This window comes from Carettochelys insculpta, chromosome 15, assembly GCF_033958435.1.
Source record: "Carettochelys insculpta isolate YL-2023 chromosome 15, ASM3395843v1, whole genome shotgun sequence".
Taxonomy (NCBI): Eukaryota; Metazoa; Chordata; order Testudines; family Carettochelyidae; genus Carettochelys; species Carettochelys insculpta.
Window position 1 is genome coordinate 1,586,035 of NC_134151.1, and position 25,257 is coordinate 1,611,291.

Here is a 25,257-nt window from a genome sequence, read left to right on the forward strand (position 1 = left end):
GGGTTCTCAAACTTCATTGCACCACACAACCCACGTCTCACAAGAAAAATTACTACAGCAGCCCAAAAGGAGGGAACAATTCCTGAGTCCCACACTGGGAGTTGGGGGAACCAAAGATGAAGCCTAGGACTTCAGCTCTGCCTGAGGGGCCAGTAATCTGCATCCTGCCACTCAGTGCTGAAGCTGGAGCCTGAGCTCTACTGCCCATACCAGCACGCTCAGGGTAGGGTTTTGGCCTTGGGTGGTGGTGCTTGGGATTTGGCCCCAGGTTTCCACAAGTCTAATGCCATCCATGGTGACCCCATTAAAATTCTCCAGATCTGAGGGAATGGGTCTGTCCCACCAAAGCTCATCACCTAATAAATTATATTGTTAGTCTTTAAGGTGCTACAGGACTGGTTTTTTTTGTTTTGTTTTGTTTTGTGAAGATACAGACTAACACAGCTACCTCTGTGAGACTATTCACCATTAAAATGAGGTCACAACTCACTTTGGGGTCCTGACCCATGGTGTGAAAAGTGCTGTTCTAGTCATAGGACATGATTCCAAAGTTTATAGGTTCATTCAGTTGCAATCTCTCTGTTACTTAATCCTTCAGGGGCACACATGAGATCCCAAGTCACTGTGCACTTCAAAAATTGGAAATGCTTAGAGAGAAATAGTCCCTTTTCCCCATCATACATGGAGTATGTTCCCTCACCACAGCTAGACATATGTAAATGCTAAAACACAGAACAAGGGACAATTCTAAGCTTCACATCCTGGAAATCCAGAGGTCCTGTAAGTAGATCTATGTTAGTAGAAAGGAGAGAGTTTCACATTCCTGTTGGGACTCAAAACTTGGTCTTAACTCTTAAAAGTAGCACAGAGAAATCTCACCAAAACATGACATTTGTGTGTATACAAAGGATTTCAAAGGACATTTCTGAATTTTGTATAACTCCATATGAACACTGAATATTGTATCAGGGTAGTTGAGAGAAATCTGGCATTTCAACTGCAAATAACAAAAAAAAAGTCCTATAATATTTTTTCATCTTGCAAACCTTTTTAAAAGTGCTTTCCCCCCTTTAAATTGTGTGGCATATCCAGGATACTTAATAGTGCTATATAAAGGTTTTATCATCACAACTACATGAAGACTCTCTCTCTGCTGAATAATAAAATCATAGACACTTCTGCCAATAAAAACTCCATATCACACCACAATCCAACACAACTAGAAATTACTAGACTAGTAGATCATTTTTGTTGCTCTTTTCTAGATTTTCTCCAATTTGTCCACATCCTTCCTGAAATATAGCACCCACAACTGGATGCAATACTCCAGTTGAGGCCTAATCAGTATTGGAGAAGAGTAGAAGAATTACTGCTCCTTTCTTGCTTACAACACTCCTGCTAAATACACCCCAAAGTTATATCTGGTTTTTTTTTCTATTTGTAATCATGTTACACAGTTGACTCGTATTTAGCTTCTGATTCACTGTGATCCCCAGATCCATTTTTTCAATACTCCTCCCTAGGCAAACATGCAATTTTGTATGTGTGCAACCGATGGTTCCTTCCTCGGTGGAGCACTTTGCATTTGTCCTTATTGAATTTCATCCATTTCCACAGTTTGTTCAGGTACTTTTGAATTTTAATTGTATCCTGCAAAGCATTTGCAACCCCACCCTCACCTTGGTGTTGTTCACATACTTTATAATTGTACTGTACATGCCATTATCTAAATAATTGACAAAGATATGGTACAGAACTAAACCTAGAGCCAGGCCCTGTAGGACCTCACATGATACACCCTTGCAAGCTGACTGCCAATTAAAGATGACTACCCTCTGGGGATGGTTTTTCAACCAGTTATGCATCTACATTCTAGAAGCATCTTCTAGGTCAGTGGTGGACAACCTGCAACCCATTGGGTTCCACCTGTGGCCCATGTAGCTACTGTCTGACCCTCCCTCACACACTTCTTGCGACCTTATTCCATTTTCGCTGTCATTCACTGTGTTAAGTTGGCCAATCACTACCAATCTTTTCAGTTATAAACAAACAAAAAAGGTCATTGTGCACTTCTGACACTTCCATGTTTTCTGTTATTGTTTTTTCTCCTTCACTGAGTAACAGACCTGCTCTGGGCATGGTCTTCCTTTTGCTTCTAATCTATTTGTAAAATATTTTCTTTTATCCTTTATTTCTCTAGCTAGTTTAACCTCATTTTCAATTTTGAACTTCCTGATTATATCCCTACAACTTGTGTTATTTGTTCATACTCAAACTTTATAATTTGATCTAGTTTCCACTTTTTGTAGGACTTTTTAAAAGTTTCAGATCATTGAAGGTCTCCTAGTTAAGGCAGGGCAGTCTATGGCCATACTTCCTAGCTTTCTTAACCAGTGAGATAGTTTGATTTTGTATTTAATAATATCTCTTTTAAAAACTGCCAGCTTCCTTGAAGGGTCTTTGCCCTTAGACTTGCTTCTCATAGGATTTCATCTACTGCTCCCTAGCTCTGCTAAAGTCTGCTTTCTTAACCACTATCTTATGGTGTTGTTTTCCCACCTATCCTTCCTTAGGCTAATGAACTCTACCATTTCATGACCACTTTCATCTAATATGTCTTCCGCTTCCAAATTCTCAACCAGTTCCTCCCTATTTACCAAAATCAAATCCAGAACAGCCTCTCCCCTAGTAGCTTTCTCCACCCTCTGAAACAAAAAACAAAACAAAACAAAACAAAAAAAAAAAAAAAAAACAAAGCACAGTCTCCAAAACATGCCAAGAACATGCTAGATAATCTGTCTCCCGGAATACAAGTGAGGCACCATTTTTGAAAACAAGCATTTTGAAGATTCTTCCAAAAACACTTACTTCAGCGAGAGAGATTTCATACTTTTCTCGACCATCAGAAAATATCATGTCTTAAATACTTCTGCAAATTGCATCTATGCCCAAGTAGCCTTCTGCAAGTAGAGGAAAGATACTATTCCGTCAGAAGCAATCAGCGTCCTGCAGTTAGGGCAATGGATACAATTTAGGAGATAGTATCAGAGAACACTACAACTGGAAGGGACCTCAACAGGTCATTAAGCCCAGTCTGCCGCCCTCAAGTCAGGGCTAAGCACCGTCTATAACACGATATGAGTTTTGTCCCTCGTTTACTTACATACATCATTTGTGACTTGTCACCGTTCACTTACCTCTGTTATACCGCGCATACCGTACTCAGGTAAAACAGAGATAAGCTTTCTACATCTTCCAGGGATATTGTAAGACGGCAAACTCATTGGTTTGTTCAGATCACGGAAAATAGGACGATCAGCAAAACAGACTTAGTATTTCCCAGTAAAAGCCAGTACTCTGCAGAAATACAAGGTAAAGCTTGAAAACATCCGCTCACCTCCCCAGCAGCGTCCGTCTCAGCCCTCACGCTCACACATCCATTGCCCGTAAATGACATCCCAGCGCTGTCAACGCACAGAATATTCTCGACATCCTGGGCGCTGGGTTTCCGGAAGGTGCATTTATTGCTCTTTAAGTCCGAGGACAAGCACAGCTGGTAGGAATACGGCAAAGTCCCATCTTCGTAGTTGGGGGGGAACATGGAGCCCGACTTGGAATAAGGCTCCGGACCAAAACACTGAAGTAATCTGGGGCTCCGCCAACTTCGCACTTTCATGGCAACGGCCAGGGCCACCGTCAGCAGGAACACAAAGGAGATCAGGGCCAAAGCCAGCACCAGGTAGAACTGCAAAGCCGCCTCCGGGCCCGACTCACCCGCCCGCTCGCGCATTTCCGGAACCGCCTCTTGCAAGTTCTCCGCAAGCACCAGGCTCACAGTCACGGTGGCGGACAGAGGCGGCTGCCCGTTGTCCTTCACCAGGGCCACCACACGCTGCTTCGCAGCATCTCTCTCCGAAACGGCGCGGGCGGTCCGGACCTCCCCGCTGTGCAGCCCCACACGGAACAGCGACGGATCCGTGGCCTGCACCACGTGGTACGACAGCCACGCGTTGTGCCCCGAGTCCGCGTCCACCGCCACCACCTTGCTCACCAGATAACCCGCCTCGGACGACCGAGGCACCAGCTCCAAGGACCCCGACTCCGCCCCCGACCCCGACCCCGCCGGCGGATACAGGATGCGAGGGGCGTTGTCGTTCCGGTCCACAATAAACACCCGCACGCTCACATTGCTGCTCAGAGCCGGGGACCCGCCGTCTGCCGCCTGCACCTGCAGCTCGAACGCCCGCAGCTGCTCGTAGTCGAAGGAGCGCTGCGCGTACACAGCCCCGCTCTGCGCGTTCAGGGACACATACGACCACACGGGCCCCTCCGCCACGCTGCTGCGCACGATGGAGTAAGTCACTCGCGCGTTGCGCTCCGCGTCGCCGTCGGAGGCGCTCACCCGCAAAATGGAGGCCCCCGACGGGTTGTTCTCGCCCACGTAGGCGGTGTACGAGGCTTCCGCAAACACTGGGGCGTTGTCGTTCACATCCGAGACCTGCAGCAGGATGTTGGTGTGGGCGGACAGCGGGGGGGAGCCTCCGTCCCTGGCGGTGATGCTGATGTTGTACTGCGGGGTGCGCTCCCGGTCCAGGGGCCAGTCCGTCAGCACCTTGTAGTAGTGCTTGGAAGACGACACGATTTTAAAAGGCAAATTACGCTGAATGTGACACGTGACTTGTCCATTTTTCCCCGTATCTTGGTCGCGAACTTTGAGCAGCGCTATCACCGTCCCGGGCACCGAGTCTTCGGGAATGGGACTGAACACGGATGTGAAAGCCATTTCTGGGGCGTTGTCATTTTCATCCAGTATTGTTATGTGAACTTTACATTGGGCCGTCTGGCCACCCGCATCCCTGGCTTCAACCCGCAGCGCGTATTTCTGTGTGTTTTCAAAATCCAGCTCCCCTCTATTCGTAATTCTGCCGCTCTCCGGATCCAAGTGAAACACGGCGCGAGCATTACCCGGAGTGTTGCTGAATGAGTAGGTGATTTGAGCGTGTGACCCTTCGTCCCTGTCCGTGGCTGTCACCTGCAGCACCAGGGAGCCCGGGGGGAGGTTCTCGCTCACGCTGGCTGTGTAGATCTCCTCGGTAAATTCCGGGGCGTTGTCATTGGCGTCGGTGACATTGACCCTGATCTGAGCCGTCCCGCTCCTGGCCGGGTCTCCCCCATCCACGGCCGTCAGCACCAAGTGGTGGGAGCTTTGCTTTTCCCGATCCAAAGCTTTTTCCAGCACCAACTCCGGGTATTTAGTCCCGTCCGGGCTCTCCTTCACCGCCAGGGTGAAATGCGGGTCCTGGCTCAGCTGGTACCGCTGCACCGAGTTGCTCCCCGCGTCTGGGTCTTGCGCAGGCTCCAGCTGAAATCGCGCCCCCGGCGGCGCTAACTCGTTGATTTCCAGGTCGGTGCTGCTCTGGAGGAACCGCGGGGCGTTGTCATTAATGTCCCGGATCGCTACGGTCACGTGGAAAACATTCAGGGGCTTTTCCACCACCGCCTCGAGCGCCAGCGCGCACAGCGGGGTCTCCCCGCACAGCCCCTCCCGGTCTATCCGGCCGGCCACGCGCAGGTCGCCAGTGTCCCCGTTCACGCTCAAGTGCGGCTGTTCCGAACTGATCCGGAGCTTCCGCTGCGGCAGGTCTCTGACGTCCAAGCCCAGGTCCTTGGCGAGGTTCCCCACCAGGGAGCCCGGGGGCATTTCCTCGGCAACCGAGTAGCGGAGCTGCTCCGCGCCCGCCCGGCCGAGCACAGCGAGCACGAAGGCGAGCAGCGGTACCTGCCGCGGGAGCGCCCGGCCCGGCTCGCGGCGCCCGGGTTCCACCGCGGTCTCCATCGCTCTTTGCTCCGCTGCGCTCGGGGCTTGGAACCGCTCCGGGCTGCAGAAATGGCCGAGCCCGCAGAGCGCGCACAGTCCGGGGGCTTTGCTCGGCTGCAAGGGGCGCTCTGAGGCGGCTCCGGTTTCTCAGCTGCGCCGGGCAGGTCTCTGCTCCTCCGCTCTGCGCCGTGTGACGGAGCCACCGCAGCGCGGGCGGTTCCGGTGGATCTCCGGCTGCAGCCCCGGCTGCGCATTGGCCGACAGCGGCACTCCGCGCCTCAGCCGAGAACTGCAGCCGCAGTCACCTCACACGGCGGCGGAGCGGCTTAGTCGCTTTATTTTCATTAAATCATCAGTTTTATAAACGAAACAAGGTATTGAAAGGCCCCGTCCCCTCCCTGTGGGCTGAACGAAACTTGGTGCCAGAGCAGAACATCTGTCTGTCGCTCTCTCTAGGTGTGGAAGCTGCAGTAAGAAATCTTGTCCGTTTCTGAAGCTCACCCTGTTCATTGAGGTCCAGAAGCAGGTGGGGAACGAGGAGAGTTTGAGGACGGATGTTTTATAAATGAGGAAGTTTGCAGGAGAATGGGGCTGCTGCGAAAGGCTGCAATCCATCCCTAACAAGGAGGATTCTTTCCAGGCTGTAGCTCATGGTTGGGAGGAGGGTGTGGTAAAACTGGCACACCCAGAGTAGGGTGAGTCAGAAGAATAGGACAGGGCTGAGGGAACTGCAGCCAGGTAAAGGTGGAATAAATCTGACTGAGGACTAGAAGGTCCCTGCGCTGGAACCTGGAGCAGTGATTGAGTCAGAGTTCCCAGCCAGCCACTGCAAGGGGCAGTTTGTACGAAGACTGAGCCTGTTTAGGAGAAGAGACTTTCCCCTCCTCCTGGAAGGAGGCACCTAGCCAGAGAGCTGAGTCATTACGCGACTGCAGCAGCTTCTGGAGTGAGAGAGGTACAGCGAACAAAGAAACGAATGGGGCGGGGCGCTTTTCAGCCACTGGGAGAGGAGTCACCCTCGTGAGATAGTCTCCAGAACGGTCAGGAGGAGGCACCAAACCTCCTCTGCTGCAATGTTAAGCCCATTGGGTTTTTTTCTTATTTTTGCAACTTAAGGAGAACAATTTTTCACCATCCACCTTTCGTCTGTCCAAAACCTGTTGTCATGCTCCCCTCAGTCTCCTCTTCTCCACGCTAAAAAACACCAGCAGTAAAACTGTCTGCTTAGATACTGCGTCTAGTGGGTGATGTTAAATATTGCATTCAGTATTTTTTATCTGGCAATATACTGTACATGTGGAAAGCCCACTTCTACCTACAGAAGCTCAAGGCACAGGTCTTGATTTATTTAATCATGATGCACTGACCCTCTAGCAGGGTTCTTAAACTTTTTGCCCTCACACCTCCCCTAAAAGTGAACTTAAATGTTTAGACTTCCCATCCTTCCCCAAATTAATCAATGAAGCAATCAAGACATAATTAAGATGATAAAAGGACTTTATTTCTAGCCAATTCCTCACATACATAAAAATATAAAATAACTACACTGAAAAGTTCTTCAGGACCACCTTAACGAGACGGCTGTTGCTGCTTTTGGCCAGTAAGGACAAAAATTCGAGGGGATGGTCTTGGACAATGCTAGGTGCATGCCATGCCTGGCATCCAACCGATTTCTAGCCATTGTCTTCACACTGAACAGTGTTGAAAATCCAGATTTGCAGAGATAGGTTGTAGCAAATGGGATCAAGGCTGAAAGAGCTTTCTTTGCCAAAACTGGATGGGCAGCTATTTGAGAGCACCAAAATTCATCAAGATTTTGATTGGAGAATCCTTGCTTCAGCAAAGCTTTGTTCTGCAAATCGATGATGTCATCCTTCTGCATGTCAACATCATCCATCAAGTCCAAATTAAAGGTGAAAGGATGTTGAATCCACTTGTCATTTTTCAATTCATCTTTTCCAAAGTAATTATCAAAAGAGTCCACGAGATTTTCCAGATGCCTCAAAATATCACCTTGAATCCAATCTGGGACCATCTCTAACAAACCCTCTCCAGAGAGAATATTTTCCAGAGTAGGAAAAGTTGCATAATTGTTCTTCTCCACACATCTCTTCCAAAGAGCCAGTCTTTGCTGGAAGGCAGCAATCTTCTCATTTGCATCCAGAACAGTCACTTCTGACCCTTAAAGTGAAATGTTGAGATCATTCAATTGTTGGAATATATCTGGAAGATAGGCCAATGACACAATGAAACCTTGGGTTTCAAACTCTTCACACAGTTTGTTTTCCTTTTTTCAAAGAAACATAGCTATCTCAGTTCTAACTTCCATAACACCAGTGAAGACTCTTCTATGAGCAAGCCAACGTACTCTGTGTGATACAACAATACTTCATGAGCAGCTCCAACTTCTTGGCAGAATATTTTGAAGAGTCTGTGGTTCAGCGCTCAAGATCAGATGATGTTCACTGCTTGAACAGCAGTATCCATGGCTGATTTCAGTCTTGGAGAAAGAGTTTTTGATGCCAATGCATGATGGTGTAGAAAATAGTGGATGACCTCCATTGGCGGGGCCTCCACCTGCACCAAAGCTCCAAAGCCAGATTTCTTCCCTAGCATGGAAGGTGCACCATCAGTGCATATGAAGCCCAATTTCACCTTCCAGTTCAGTCCATTTTTTGAAAAGAACTCATCAATCAGCTGGTACACATCAACAGCTTTTGTGGTAGCCAACAGGAGTTCACAGAACAAAAACTCTTCTTTGATGCATGTTTTGGTGGTGTATCTCACAAAAGCCAAGAGTTGACTGCATTCAGCCTCACCAATACTTTCATCCAATTGATGCCCAAAGGGCAGAGTCACTTTCTTGAGTTCCTTCATGAGCTGATCCCAAATATCAGCTGACATATCCAAAATTTGACAACTGATGACATCATTTGACAGGTATTTCAGCAATCTGTTTCCTCTGTTGCTTTCGGAGAACAACTTCAACCATTTGAAGGGCACAAGGCTTGATCAGAGTCTCACAAATTGTGTGAGGCTTTTTGTTCTTTGCTATGAGATATGCCACTTTGTAGGAGGCCTCAAGGAGTGGCTTCTGAGGTAGATCCAAAACCCAACTTGGCTAAAGTGCCTGATGAGTGGAATTGAACTTTCTTCTGCTTCAGTGACTCCAGTGAGTCTCCAGAATTTCCTGGGTGCACATTTGTGAAATGCTCTCAGAGTTTGGCAGGCCTCATGTTATCATTACAGAGAACTTTTGCACACAAGAAGCACTGAGGTTTTTCAGTTCCATCGGGGTCAAGACAGCACATGAACCCATATTTCATATAATTCTCACTATATTTCCTTTTCTTTGGCATTTTCTCCTCTTCTTGAGGGGACAGAAAAATGTAAACTAAACTATCGATCGTGGTAGAGTTAGACGCAAAACCAACTACCCGCGCCGAAGACAGACTGCTAACTGAACCAGTGTGTGGGGGCAAACTACATGACAATATGGCGCAACACAAGAGAAAGCAGCATGCCTGACCTTGAACAGGCATAACTGAGGCACAGGATGTGTGTGAAGATTGCAGTAATTCTACAAAGGCGCAATATTGTGTCTGACCTAATTTTTTAAAAGTGTCAGCCTTGAGGAAAAAAAATCACCTCTTGTTGCATCAGCCAATCAAAATGCAACACCGTTAGCAAGATGTTACGTTCTGTCGTAACCAGTTTAAAGCAATTTGGTGGAATATGGCTGAATAGCTCTAACGATGAAAGTAGCTGTTATTCTCTTAAGTATTCAATCTCATCCCAAATTCCCCTATATTTAATTAATAAGAATTTAATGTTAATTTTAATTCATAATATAAATGATAAAGAATTCTAAACTTTAGAATTTTATACAGTGAGAAAGCAATTACGATAAATTTTCTGGGAGGCACCTCACACCTCCCCTGTACCCCCTCTGCACCTCCCCTGGGGAGGTACACCCCACAGATTAAGAACCCCTGCCCTACAGAAATAGAATGGCCATGGTACTAAAGGGGAACATGGCTTTTCCATGGGATCCAAGATGACTTTGGGCACTGAAAAATTACAAGTGATTGAACTTCAAATACTTTCAACTGTTATTCAAATATTTTTCAAAAAGTAAATCTACAATATATATGTTACAACTATAGGATATTTGTTTTAAGCATTTCATTAGAATCTGGTTGAGAGGAAATGAATAATTCATTGATTTTGCTGCTGGCGATTAATGACGGTTCAGAAAATCAGGCCAATCAAATCTTTATACCATCTCTGTGTATGTTAGAGATAGGTAATTGTGTGTGTGTGTGTGGGTAATTGTGTGTGCGTATCTGTGAAATGAAAGACATGTGACATTTAGAAGGATTGGCAGTCTTTTTAGAGCTGGAAATAACTATGAAATTTCCCACCGAACAGCAAAAAGGGTTACTTCCTAAGAAGGAAATTAAATCGGTATTTTAAAAACTTTGTTAAATTATTGTATTTCTTATTTTTTTCCTACTACAAGAAGCAGCAGAACCCACTGATAGTATAAAAAGTCTCCTAGAAATGTAGTTACTGTAAAGAAATGCACTGGAATTAAAAGAAGGATATTTTCACTGGAGATGTATGACGGAGTGATTGTTAATCTTAGCTGATTCTGTCATACTTCTTTCTGACATTAGGCAAGTTATTTAACTTCTTCACGTCCGGTAAAATGGGAATAACTCGGATCCACCCACCCAAACGGGGTATAGTGAAAACAAATTCATGCAGTTTTCAGACTGTAAAATGCAAGAGTCAGTGCCTAAAAATCTTTAACAAATAAGAGCTTAACAAAGGTCTTGCACAACAGCGCAGGAATACTAGCCTCGGACAATTATTAAAACAATTAACGAATCCAAAACTCAGAGAAGTCATGCAATTGGAAGTTTACCGCTTCCGCAGTTTCCGCTTCAGATTTTAAGACGCTACAACCGTTGCTCATAAGGAAGGTTCCACAATTTTCACCTTCCACAACTTTCTCTCCCATCCGGGCGCTGGGTTTCCGGAAGGTGCATTTATTGCTCTTTAAGTCCGAGGACAAGCACAGCTGGTAGGAATACGGCAAAGTCCCATCTTCGTAGTTGGGGGGGAACATGGAGCCCGACTTGGAATAAGGCTCCGGACCAAAACACTGAAGTAATCTGGGGCTCCGCCAACTTCGCACTTTCATGGCAACGGCCAGGGCCACCGTCAGCAGGAACACAAAGGAGATCAAGGCCAAAGCCAGCACCAGGTAGAACTGCAAAGCCGCCTCCGGGCCCGACTCACCCGCCCTCTCGCGCATTTCCGGAACCGCCTCTTGCAAGTTCTCCGCAAGCACCAGGCTCACAGTCACGGTGGCGGACAGAGGCGGCTGCCCGTTGTCCTTCACCAGGGCCACCACACGCTGCTTCGCAGCATCTCTCTCCGAAACGGCGCGGGCGGTCCGGACCTCCCCGCTGTGCAGCCCCACACGGAACAGCGACGGATCCGTGGCCTGCACCACGTGGTACGACAGCCACGCGTTGTGCCCCGAGTCCGCGTCCACCGCCACCACCTTGCTCACCAGATAACCCGCCTCGGACGACCGAGGCACCAGCTCCAACGACCCCGAACCCGACCCCGACCCCGCCGGCGGATACAGGATGCGAGGGGCGTTGTCGTTCCGGTCCACAATAAACACCCGCACGCTCACATTGCTGCTCAGAGCCGGGGACCCGCCGTCTGCCGCCTGCACCTGCAGCTCGAACGCCCGCAGCTGCTCGTAGTCGAAGGAGCGCTGCGCGTACACAGCCCCGCTCTGCGCGTTCAGGGACACGTACGACCACACGGGCCCCTCCGCCACGCTGCTGCGCACGATGGAGTAAGTCACTCGCGCGTTGCGCTCCGCATCGCGGTCGGAGGCGCTCACCCGCAAAATGGAGGCCCCCGACGGGTTGTTCTCGCCCACGTAGGCGGTGTACGAGGCTTCCGCAAACACTGGGGCGTTGTCGTTCACATCCGAGACCTGCAGCAGGATGCTGGTGTGGGCGGACAGCGGGGGGGAGCCTCCGTCCCTGGCGGTGATGCTGATGTTGTACTGCGGGGTGCGCTCCCGGTCCAGGGGCCCGTCCGTCAGCACCTTGTAGTAGTGCTTGGAAGACGACACGATTTTAAACGGCAAATCATCTTGTACGCGACAGGTCACTTCTCCATTTGCCCCATCGTCGGGGTCCCGGGCTTTGAGCAGCGCTATCACCGTCCCGGGCGCCGAGTCTTCGGGGATGGGACTGAACACGGATGTCAGCGTGACCTCGGGGGCGTTGTCGTTTTCATCGAGCACTTCCACTTGCACTTTGCAGTGGCCCGTCAGACCTCCCCCGTCCCGGGCCTCCACGCCCAGCGTGTAGCTGCTTTTTAATTCAAAGTCCAGAACGCCCTGTGTCGTGATGCGTCCGCTGGCGGGATCCAGCGCGAAGAGGCGCCGCGCGCTCTGCGGCAGGCTGCTGAAGGAATAGGTTATTTGGGCATTTGCACCCTCATCCGCATCCGTTGCCGTCACGTGCAGCACGAGGGCGCCCTGGGGCCGGTTCTCTCGCAGGCTGACCTTGTACATTTGGTCGGAGAACACGGGGGGGTTGTCATTGGCATCGAGAACGTCAATCTGAATGGAAACTGTGCCCGTCTGCACTGGGTCGCCGCCATCCAGGGCGGACAAGGTCAGGCGAAGGGACCCGCCCCTCTCTCGGTCCAAGGGTTTCTCCAGCACTAATTCCGCGTACTTTTCGCCGTCCGGATTTTCCTTCAGCTCCAGCACAAAGTAGGGATTTGAGCTGAGCTGGTAATTCTGCAGCGAGTTGATTCCAACATCGGGGTCCTGGGCCGGCTCTAGCGGGAATCGCGCGCCGGCTCGTTCGAGTTCACTGATTTCCAAGTCGATACTGTCCTTAGGGAACCGCGGCGCGTTGTCGTTAATGTCCTGGATGGCGACAGTCAGGTGGAAAACATGTAGCGGGTTTTCAGCCACCACCTCTAAATGCAGGACGCACAGCGGGGTCTCCCCGCACAGCCCCTCCCGGTCTATCCGGCCGGCCACGCGCAGGTCGCCATTGTCCCCGTTCACGCTCAAGTGCGGCTGTTCCGAACTGATCCGGAGCTTCCGCTGCGGCAGGTCTCTGACGTCCAAGCCCAGGTCCTTGGCGAGGTTCCCCACCAGGGAGCCCGGGGGCATTTCCTCGGCAACCGAGTAGCGGAGCTGCTCCGCGCCCGCCCGGCCGAGCACAGCGAGCAGGAAGGCGAGCAGCGGTACCTGCCGCGGGACCGCCCGGCCCGGCTCGCGGCGCCCGGGTCCCATCTCGCTCACTCCCAGCGCCTGTTGCCTCCCCCGGTGTATTCGGATATTCCGGGTCCAATTCCCGTCAGCTCGCAGGCTCCTCAGTGCCGGAACGGCCATTCCCAGCTCCCTTCTGCCTCCGAAGTCCTGCTGGGGAAGGACTCCGTGTGGTAACGCCCTGTGACGCTGCTCTCCTGCGTCCGCGGTCTGCACCGCCTGCCAGGGAATCCGGCCGGCTGAGCTGCATTCCGGCTCCGCCTTGGCCGACAGCGACACTCTGAGTCTCAGCCGGAGAACTGCAGCGCTAAGTGAACCGCAGGCTGAGGGGAGAGCGCGGGAGCCCGAGCGAGGAAGGAATGTAACTTCCTTCTTCCGCGTCAGTCATTCGGGAGGAGAAACGATTATTAAAGAGGCAGGAGGCTGGATAGTCCCGCACGGGTCCCCTGAGCCAGAGGGGAAACAGAGGGAGTTACATTCGCTCTGCGGAGATGCAAAGTTACACTTTGCTTTTGAGAACATCTCTGCCGCAGAGAAACCAACCAGTAGATTCAATATAACAAGTCATTGACTGGAAGATTAATACGCCTTTAAAGAATGTTATTAAGAATCTGATGTAACACACCACAGTCCCCTGAGACACCCGGCGTGAGTTTTCTGATTTCAAATGAGAGAGCATCATACTTCACCTCCGGCGCTCAAAGTCAGCCATTTCCCGTGCTGAAAACGGCTGGCGCTCTTCCCTGCTAAGAGTGAACACTTTCCTACTCCCAACAGGGGCATAAAACTCTGGCCCATCTTGGATGCTTGTTTAACATAGTCAGTGAAAGGTTGAATTTCAGCCCTGAGTCTAGAGATCCACAAAATTCCTCCGCCTGACATTTGGAAAGTCACTTGGGCAAAGTTTTTCAACTTTTGTGTGCTTCAAGTAAGGTAATTAATGCATAAATAGAAATACAACTATATGTGGCTTGCCCTTCCGGGACTTGTTTCCCAGCCGACTTTACTCAGATTGCTGTCTATACTAACTCTTCAAACTTATGAAATATATAAACACTTACTCATGTAAGTGTTTAAAAGTTAGGTGCCTAATTTTCAGCATATAGGTTTGAGAAAGAAATTGGCCTAAACATCTCTGTGCTCGATCTTCTGCATATTTAAAATTGTGATGATATTTTATTAAACAGGATTATTGAGAAATAATGCTCATTGTACTTGTAATGCCTTTGGGCTGATGGCAGAGGGTAAGACTGATTTCTGTAAGCAAAGGTTAAATCCTTTGTTGGACAACATTATATAGTGATGCATAAGCATGATGTTCCAATAAGAGCAATCCATCATAAAGAGAATAAAGCACCCTGGTGGGCAATCTGTGGGTGACCCAATAGGACCTTTGTTCTGTTTGTGGGTTCCATGTGTGGCCACAAGACATTTTGTTTACTGTGGCCCATGTGTGGGTTTGCTAGATTCCACTAGTTTCCAGCTGCGTAGATTTTTTCCTACCATATTACTGAAGAGACATACACATAAAACAAGGGCACATGAAGTGAAGTGGTGCTATAATTCAATCAGCGCATCCTGCAAGTTCTAGGCACCCTGTTCCAGGAGACCGTCCTGGTTACGACGATCTTGCAGGCCTCTCAGATGAAGAAGGGCCATCCACTAGCCTAGGTGGCCCATTGCTGATAAAGCCTTAAGATAATTCAAGATAAGGATTTTTATTCTCAGAAGTGATTCAGTAGTTACAGCCCCGGGCAGGTTCTCAAGAGCACATCTCCTGAGGAACAAATGGGATGATTCACGGGAGAACAGAACATGACTTCATCAATGAGGAAACACCCAGCACAGCCTGCATCATTGATATCTGGCTGGATGACACCTATACTAACCCTCCTCCTCCTCATAGGATACTTGATGTACACAGATCTAGACAAGACGTCTGGCACCACTGCCTTTATCTTCTCATCAAAAATCAAATTCAGAGCAGGTGCCTTAGGTAAGACAACATGCAAAGGAATTGATCTAACGACAGGAACCAGAGCCAAAGGTAACATAGATTTTCTGATTATTTAAAAACGATGACTGACTAAAGGCCACACAAAGCTGCTCACTGACGTTTTCAGTTACCGTGCGGATGTACCCCAGCTTGTCATCTGCAACATATAGAATTAAAAGGCTGCGAATCTCAAAGCCCCAAAGTTCACCTCCTCTTTTCCCTCTTCGGGATTTTCACTGGTAATTTCTGCCACAGTGCTTGGAACTGATCAGTTGTTACCATCAAGGACATCAAAACCCAGCCACTGTCCTAGACAGACCATCACTCATTCAGGCTTACTAACATCACTTCCAGAACCCAGGACAGAACAGTCAATGAACACCCTCTTGTGCACAGGCCATGCCCATGGGAACATGGCCCTCCTGATATTTGTCTGGTGCTCTACTTGCACTCAGAGTTGTTCCATCCATAGGATGGCTTGGGGGCAGCCGCTTCAGACCTCTCACTTTTTGGGTCCTTGCAGCAGCCACTCAACCATCCTATGGAATGGTTCCCAGCATATTACCTGGTGCGGGGTGGCAGCAAGTGTCCCCTCCACCCCCACTCACCAGGTGGTGGCAGCCAGAGCAGCCTGGAAGCCTGTTCCACTCTAGTCCACACTGTTGCCCTCTCCCAGGTTGCTGCACTCTGCTTCTCTAGGGCAGCAGGAGGCAAAACACCCCAAAACTTGGATGCTCCAGCTCCTACTACTGCGCTGAGTGCAGGAGGGGGAGGGATGCCTGATGCTACCCTGCACCAGCTTCCCTCCTGATCCCCCAGCTCATTTTTCTGAAGCCCCTCCCCCAAGTGAACGGGTGGGGTGGGAGTGGGGCTAAGCTGAGGCAAGGCTTGGCGGAAGGGGTGAAACAGGAGGAGGGCAGGAGTGGAGAAAAGATGAAGTGGGGTAGAAGCCTGCTGCGGGGGATGGAATTGCCTTGGGCCCCACACCTGAGGCATTGGAGTGTTGCCTCGCTCCACTAGGGATGGCCCTGCCTGTACTAGCTGGTGCTCAATGAGCTGCTGCCTATACTCCTAGGTGTGCTCTTCCCACAAAGCCAGGGCTTCCCCGTGCTGCATGAGCAAGACGTGGTGATTCTTAGCATTGGACAGAAGCCTTGAGCATTGACCAAACGGTCCCAAATACACCCAGATTTCCTGGGTTTCCTGACATTATGCATTGAATGAAAAGTGAAGGCTGGCAAATGAAGTGGTAGTAGTGGGAAACAAAGACTGACACAGACAGGATGAAATATACCAGTTTCCTCAAACCCAGTCCTTAGGCTTTATTGCAGGAGAAAATAACCTTCTTGTTAACCTTCGCTGAGGATGCCAAATCCCTCCATAAGGACTACCCAGAATAGTAAAACCAGTTCCTTTATCTTTCTGCCTACAACCAGCATCAGAACTGAGCACCAAGCCTTGCAAAGAACCATCCTCTTCCTTTGCAAAGATCATGCACATTCCAAAAACCTTTTCAAGTAGCCTGGATCCACTCTACCTGTATTCACCACTCAACAGACAACAGGCACTCCGGGAATTCAGTGCATACACTCAAAAAGTTCACACTCATGACCACCTGATGCCACTCATGATAGAAACAGCCTTCATTGCTCGGGCAGCGGGCTGGAGTTGCGGCTGGGGCACTCTGCTTCCCGCCACTGTGGAGGGCAGTGGAGTGGAGCAGGCTGCTGGGTAAATCCAGCTTCTGCCATAGCAATGAGTGCAGTGGGCCAACCCTTGCTGCTGCCCTGCCCAGGCCCCATATAATCCTGGGTCCCACCACCTGGAGAGGGAGCTTGTGGGAAGGTTGCAGTGGGGTCAGAGCAGGAGCAGGAAAAGGCAGAGCACAGGGTGTAGCGGGGATGGAGCAGTGGGGGGCAGGGGCCAGGCCTGTGACAGGGAAGTTGCCCTGGGCCTGGTTCTTGGAGCACTCTCGGGGGAGGGTGTTGAACATGTAAACATATGCTCGTCTCTTCCTGTTCGGGCCAGCATTCCAGAGGGTATGTTTCCATGCAGAAGATTCTTGTTCAATATAATGCATTGATTAAATCTATGAAAACTCCTTGGGGAGAATCATGTTTCCTGATATGTTACCTACATTGTATTTATTTGTTATGCCAGTCTCAGCTGATGACCCAGCACATATTGCCAATTTTCAGAACACTGTATCTGCAGATTTGACAAAATGCAAAGAAGTACCTAAGTGAAATTTCCAAAGACGGCTGTAACACCCACCCAACGTTCAATAATCTGAAATGCCTCCCAAAATCTGAGATGGACGAAGTGTGGAGCACGCTTCCACAAGTCTTAAAAGGGAAACATTCCAGTACAGAAATTACACCCCCCCCACACACACAGAAAATCAACTTTCTAATTATTGCACTGGACTCAGACAACAAAACTTCAGATGTGAGTGTTTGCACTACTTGGGTCGTCATGTAGAAGAACCCATCATCAGTCATGATTGAAGCCTGAAGAGACAAATGAATCGTTAGCATATCTGCCTCATAAATATCTTGCGATGCCATCTATAACAGTGCCATGTGAATGTCTATTGTCACTTTTAATTGACACTGTAAACAAGAAGTGGGATATCTCTTGCAAATGTAAATAAAATTGCTTGTCTGAGGAATGGCTGTACAAGAACTAGGACTGAGCAGACTTTCTAATCTAGGTTCTAAAGTTTTACATTGTTTTATTCTTGAATGTATTTATTTTTATACATAATTTTACATTAATAAGTTCAACTTTCATAATACATTGCATTACCTTACTTGTAATAAATCAATTTAAAAAATAATGTTTCTCTTATTTTTTACATTGCAAATGTTTATTAAAAAACAGTGAGCACTGTACACTTTGTATTCTGTGTGATAACTGACAAAATATGTCTTCAAATAGTTTTCTATTATTCTTCAACAGTATAAATAATGATTAATTTTTAAATCATGATTAATTTTTAACCATACTTAATTAAAAACAGTAATTTTAACCACTTGTAAGCCCTTTTAAAAAGACATGCTATAACCTGCTTTACAAATGTTGAAACATTTAATGGCTTGTTTCAAGACCCAGCAGTAATGCATAAACGACAAAAGTTATGGATGTCTCATAGTCAAGTGATGTCATATATGGAAGTTTCATAATTCTGTATGTCTGTCATTTACATCATAGGCAAGAGTGGAATTTAAATGAATTTGTAATAAAATAGTCTTAATCTTTTTAAAGCTGAGAGGTATATCTTCACAAAGCAAGTCACTAATCTATAAATAATTGTAAGTAATGATTATGTCCCAACTCAGGAAGGTATCTATCCCAGCAGGACTATTGACTTACATAAATTTATATATGTGGCTTTAGAAGTTTCCTGAAAGGTGATTATAATCACTTGTACCTTAAAAATGTCCATAACTTTAAAATATGCAAGGTCAGATTATTGGCAGTATGAATGTCAACAGAGAAACAAACCAACGTGAAATATATTACAGGATCATAGACTACGAGAACTGGAAGGGACCTCAAGAGGTCAGGTCCAGTCCCTTGCCCTCAAGGTAAGATCAAGCACCATTTAGGCCATCCCTGACAGATATATCTGCTCTTCAGTATCTCCAGTGATGGGGATTCCACAACCTCTCCAGACAATTTCTTCCAGTGATTACCAACCCTGCTTAACCCACCAACTGTCCAATCTAAAAGTCTCATGCTGCAATTTGAGCCCAGTGCTTCTTGTCCTATCATCAGAGAGAGGTTAAGTAGAATAATTTTTCTCCATCTTCCTTGTAACTCCCTTTTAGGTTCTTGAACGCTGTTGCCACATTCCCACTCAGTCTTCTCTTTTCAAGAATAAACAAACCCAATTCTTTCACTCTTTCCTCCTAGATCATGTTTTCTAGACCTTTAATAATTGTAGATCTTTTCTGGATCTCTCCAATCTCTCAATATGTTTCCTGAAATGTGGTGTCCAGAATTGGACACAATACTCCAGTTGAAGCCTCAACAGTGCAGAGATGAGTGGAATAATTAGTTGTTGTGTCTTGCTCACAACATTCCTGTTAATGCATCTCAGAATGATGTTTGCTCTTTTTTCAACAGTGTCACACTGTTGACTCATCTTTTGCCTTTGGTCCACAATGACCCTAGATCCCTTTCCACAGTACTCTTTCTTAGACAGTCACTTCCCATTTTGGGTGTATCAAATTGATTGTTATTTCCTAAGTGGAGTATTTGAAATTTGTCCTTATTGAATTTCATCCCATTTGCCTCAGACCATTTCTGTAGTTTGTCCAGATCATTTTGAATTATAATCCTGTCCTCCGAAACACTTGTGAGCCTCTCATCGTGGTATCATCCCCAAATTTTAAAAGAATATTCTCTGTGTCAGGAGTTGGCAACCGGCACCTCCAGAGCCACATGTGGCTCTCAGCACTGCCACCACTGATTCCTGGTGTGGCTTCCTGACCTGTCACACTGAAATAATGGAACTAAACTGAATTTGTTTAATAGCCAGCAGGTTGGTGAAAGGGATCCAGCCATTAAACCAATTCAGTTTTGTTCCATTATTTCAGTGGGGACAGGGCAGAGACCTGCCCACATTGCACATGGGGGAAGTGAGCAGGAGGAGGGGCAGCCGAGTCTGCTCCTGCCGGAGCTTCGTAGCCACACTACAAAGGAGGAAGAGGTGTGGGGGCGCAATTCCTGGGAGCCAAGCACACCTTCCCTCCCTCTGGGGCCAGCACCTCATGCCAGGCAGCAGGGTGCCCCATAGCTTCTCCTTACTCCACAGCCATGGCCCCTCCCCATTTCTGCTGGCAGCCACCAGATCCTGGAGCCATGTCCTCCCGGTGCAAGATCCGCCAGGACCTTGCCCAGCCCCCTGCCTGGCCCTGGACCAGTGAGTCCAGTGTCAGCAGTGCTCGGTGAGGAGCCGCTGGGAAAGTTGCAGGCACTTTCTGGCCTGAGAAGCTGGGGAGAAGGGTGATGAGACCCAGAGTGCATCTGCGGGGAGAACAGCAGGTAGGCAAGTAAGATCTGATTTCAGTGGGCAGGGTGGTTGAGATGGGTTAAGCCTAGGGATGGGGACAGATCTGGGGGCTGAGGTTGATCAAGTATGGAGATTAGAATCGTAGAATCACAGGGCTGGAAGGGACCTCAGGAGGTCGTCTAGTCCAGCCCCCTGCTTCAAGCAGGATCAACACCCACTAAGTCATCCCAGTCAGGACCTGGTCAAGCCGGGACTTAAAAACCTCCAAGGATGGAGAATCCACCACCTCTCTAGGCAACGCATTCCAGTACTTCACTAGCCTCCAGGTGACATAGTTTTTCCTAATATCTAACCTACACCTCTTCTTCTTCTTCAGCTTCAGACCATTACTCCTTGTTCTGACATCTGACACCACCGAGAACAGTTTCTCACCCTCCTCTTTAGAGCTCCCCTTCAGGAAGTTGAAGGCTGCTATTAAATCACCCCTATGTCTTCTCTTCTGTAAACTAAACAAACCCAAAGCCCTCAGGCTATCCTCATAGTTCTTGTGCTCCAGCCCCTTAATCATTTTTGTTGCCCTTCGCTGAACCTGCTCCAGCAAATCCACATCCTTTTTATACTGGGGGGCCCAAAACTGGACACAATATTCCAGATGCGGCCTCACCAGTGCCGAATAAAGAGGAATAATTACTTCTCTGGATCTGCTCGAAATGCTCCTCCTAATGCACCCTAGTATGCCGTTAGCCTTCTTGGCTACAAGGGCACACTCTTGACTCATACCCAGCCTTTCATCCACCATAACCCCTAGGTCCCTTTCCATCGTACTGCTGCTGAGCCAGTCGGTCCCCAGCCTATAACAATGCTTGGGATTTTTCCACACCAGGTGCAGGACTCTACACTTCTTGTTCAACCACATAAGATTTCTCTTGGTCCAGCCCTCCAATGGGGTAAATGACTTTCTAATTGGTACAAATCATTGTGTGCATGAACTGTTTTTCAAACAGAGGTTATAAAACACACCTTTTGGCATTATTTATGAAGGACTGCCTCACATTCACATGGACTGCAGCTCTTGAAGTATTGAGTTTGTAACTGACTTTGAAAAAATGGTTCTTCTTGCTATTTTGGTTGCAGACCCCTGCTCTGTGCAATTATCCGAAGTGTTACAGACCAAATGATTTTATGCCTGGTTCAATTAAATTATGAAAAATAAAATAATCCTTTTACTAGATTAAGGTTAAGAGGTCCACCATCTTCAAACCAAACCATCTTTCAGTAACACTGAAATATGTATACACTGAAATTTCCATACCATCTCAAGCAGGTAACAGACACATGATGATACAGGAAGAAAGGCAGGTTTCAAACAAATACTAAAAGGGGTAAGTTCACTCAAAAAAACAGAAATAGATATTGTGCCATTCCAATAGAAAAGGTGGATGATGTACGGAAAGTCAGAAATCCTAATGCCCCCCCAGCCAACTCCTCGTTCACTAAAGATTCAGTTCCCTATTGACTTCAGTGGCCTGGAATTACCCCCTTACCCCTCTCTCACAAAGAGACATTCCCGACAGATGAACACTCTCTACTCTCTACAGATAGATGGAAGGAAAAAAGACCACAGCTCACCTGGACAGAAGTTCGAACCCCGTTACTAATATTTACTTCTTCAGGAAGTAGAATAGGATCTTTAATTTCACGCGTCTGTTCAGCGGTCAGAGTATTGGCAGAGTTTGATTTGGGGAAGCTGAACTGGCTTTTTCGGGAGCCCGCGGTGAGCGACACCTCCTGGGAGTAGGAGCGGAGAAAAGCCCGGACTCCATCGAGCCCCACAAACTGCGACACGGGAACGCCGCTCACACTCACACTCGACGACGACGACTCAAGCACCTGCGACTTTCGCCACCTGCGCAGCCTCAGCACCACCAGCACCAGCACAAAGCTGAAGAACAAGCAGGACACGGAGGCCACAGCGACCACCAGGTACAACCTCAGCCCGGACGGGGGCTCCGCAGGACCCGACGGGCTGCTCAGATCCCACAGCAGCTCGGAGATGCTCTCGGCCACCGCCACCCTCACCGTGGCCGTGGCGGACAGAGGGGGCTGCCCGTTGTCCTTCACCAGCACCACCACACTCTGCTTCGGGGCGTCTTTGTCCCCAAAGGACCGCGCCGTCCTCACCTCGCCGCTGTGGAGTCCCACCGAGAACAGCCCCGCATCCGTAGCCTTCAGCAGCTGGTAGGACAGCCAGGCGTTCTGCCCCGAGTCCGCGTCCACCGCCACCACCTTGCTCACCAGGTAGCCGGCCTCCGACCAGCGCGGGGCCAACTCCACTCCCGTCGACCCATCGCTGGGCGCCGCCGGGTGTAAGATCTGCGGCCGGTTGTCATTCTCGTCCACCACCAACACACTCACCCACACGGTGCTGCGGAGCGGTGGGGAACCCCCGTCCTCAGCCTGTACCTCCAACCGCAGCTCCCGCACCTGCTCGTAGTCGAAGGAGCGCAGCGCGTACACAGCCCCAGTCTCCGAGTTAATGGACACCAAGGACGACAGCGGAGGCTCCCGGACCTCACCCTCCAGCACCGAGTAAGTCACTCGGCCGTTCTCCCCCCAGTCGGGGTCAGTGGCCCGCACGGACAACACGGAGGCCCCCCGGGGGTTGTTCTCCCGCACGTAGGCGCTGTAGGACGCTCTGTCGAAGAGCGGGGCGTTGTCGTTGGTGTCCACGATGCGCAGCGGGATGGTGATGGCCGTGGACAGAGGGGGAGTCCCGCTGTCCCTGGCGGTCACTGTGACGTTGTATGCGGCCACCTGCTCCCGGTCCAGGGCGTGCTCAGTCACCAGGCTGTAGTAATTGCCCAAGGATCTCCTCAGCTGGAAGGGGAGGTGGCCGGGGATGGAGCACGTGACCGCCCCGTTCTCCCCGGAGTCTGGGTCGTGGACGTTTAACAGGGCGATGCCGGTGCCGGGGGGCGAGTCCTCGGGGATGGAGCTGACGAGCGAGGCGGTTGTGAGCTCCGGGGCGTTGTCGTTCACATCGCTAATCTCAATCAGTATTTTGGACGTGTCGAACAGGCCTCCCCCGTCCTGCGCTTGCACCTCCAGCTCGTACCCTGCAGCTTCCTCGAAGTCCAGCTTGCCCGCCACCGTCACCTCCCCCGTGCGCGGGTCCAGGCGGAACACGCGGGAAGTTCCCTCCGTGACCGTTTTGAATGAGTATGTTAACTCCTTATTGCCTCCTTCGTCCCGGTCTGTGGCTGTTACTGACACCACCCGGGAACCCTCCGGCGCGTTCTCCGGAACGCTGGCTCGGTAGACGGGCTCAGTAAACACTGGGGCGTTGTCATTGGCGTCAAGAACCGTAACGAGGATTTGCGCCGTGCCGGACCTCACGGGGTCCCCCCCGTCAATGGCTGTGAGGATTAACTCGTGAGTGCGTTGCTCTTCCCTGTCCAGAGGGCGTTCAAGCACCATCTCCGCATATTTAGCACGATCGGATGCAGCCTGCACCTCCAGCGAGAAATGCGCGTTACTGCTGAGCTGATATCGCTGGACAGAATTAATCCCCACATCTGGATCCTGGGACTGCTGAAGGGAAACCCGCGTCCCCACAGCCGTTGCCTCGCTCATATTGAGCTCTAGCTTCTCCGGCCGGAACCCCGGAGCGTTGTCATTAATGTCGGTTATTTCAACTTCAACTGGAAAAAGCTCCGCTTTATCCTCGCGAAGCAGCTCAAACTGAATCAGGCAGATCTGCACCCGGCCGCAGAGCCGCTCGCGGTCTAGCCGGGCTGTGGTGTACAAACGGCCGCTCTTAAAATTCACCGCAAAATGCGGACTCCTACCTCTGGAGACAATGCGGAGAGCGCGCTCCGAGAGCTCCTTGGGCTCCAGCCCCAAATCCTCTGCGATGTCCCCCACGAAAGAGCCTGGGGGCGTTTCCTCGGGGATCGAATAGCGGATCTGCCCCTCAACCGCCTCCCCCAGGGTCACCAGCACGAAGCAGAGCAGGGCTCGCCTCTGCCGCTGCGCCATTTCTCTGCGGGCGCGGGGAGCGCTCGGACGCCCAGACCGCTGCGTGTTTCCTCGCAGGCGTTAATATTAACCCGGCTCCCGAGATATCCCCGCGCGATCCCTGCGAGAGCATCAGAGTCCGCTCGCCGGCGGCTGGGCTGGGCGGGGCTGCGCGGACGTCTCGGCGCGTTTCTCTGCAGCGTTGGTGAACAGCGGCGCTCAGAGGCGCAGCCGAGAACTGCAGGCTCATAAACCAGCTGCGCCCGCGCTCCCAGTTCATACCCCCCGCAACGTGCAGTGACACCTGCTTAACACCCCCCTGCTTCACATCCCCCCCGCTCCCAGCTCGCCTGTCTGTGTTTTACAGGACATCGTGCGCAGGTAGACAGCCCGCCAGAAGCCAGCTGTCAATGGAGGTCCCCGCGCTACCCGAAGGGCACAGGCAGACGAGCCACTCCCCACACTCCCGGCTCTCAGCTCCGGGCTGTTTGCCTGAATCAAACCCACGTGTGCGCACACATTTGTCAGGGGCTCACAAAGGGGGCGTAGTGAACAAAACATCGCGATATCATCTCCGCAATAACCCGCGTTCCTCTCGGGACGGGCCCATCGCGATACACCTGCGGAAATGGTGCTTCGACGCACCCTAGCCCGGGAAGAGCAACGGACTCACAGTTAAATGTCGCGGCAATGTGATTTACATCTTCAGAACAGGAGTGAATCTCACTCCTCCGAACAGAGACTTCCCCCTTCGCGATGTCAGACGCTGATCATTGCTACACGTTGAGGGACATTTTACATTGCCAACAATTTCAGTAAATAAATATGCAGGAAGGGTGAGGACCGAGTACCAGAAGCGCGTTGACCTCTGTGATGGGAAAATAGTTACACTCAAAACTGTAGGGGCCCATATGTAACCCTATTTCAGCACCAAAGAAGGCGGAGTGATGTTCCTGGTATTTCCTCCTTTGTGGTGACGCGATATATCCACCCAGTGGTTATGTTTTGCGTCTATAAAATGCAAAATCACCACTAGGGAGGGAAAGAGATTTACAGAGCTCTGTACAGACAAAAAGAGA

The 25,257-nt window shown here is 49.8% G+C and overlaps 1 protein-coding gene across 1 annotated transcript in view; it reads right to left on the minus strand.

Moving 5' to 3' along the window:
- Positions 1-13,292, minus strand: part of LOC142021357 (protocadherin gamma-B5-like) — a 151,263-nt gene extending 137,971 nt beyond the window's left edge. The window contains exons 1-3 of the mRNA XM_075010067.1: positions 10,749-13,292; positions 6,744-6,759; positions 3,398-5,955 (exon numbers count right to left, since the gene is read on the minus strand). Coding sequence (XP_074866168.1) covers positions 3,398-5,955; positions 6,744-6,759; positions 10,749-13,268 — 5,094 coding nt within the window. The 5' untranslated portion in view covers positions 13,269-13,292. The remainder of the gene's footprint in view (positions 1-3,397; positions 5,956-6,743; positions 6,760-10,748) is intronic.
- Between the last annotated feature and the right edge of the window lie 11,965 nt (positions 13,293-25,257).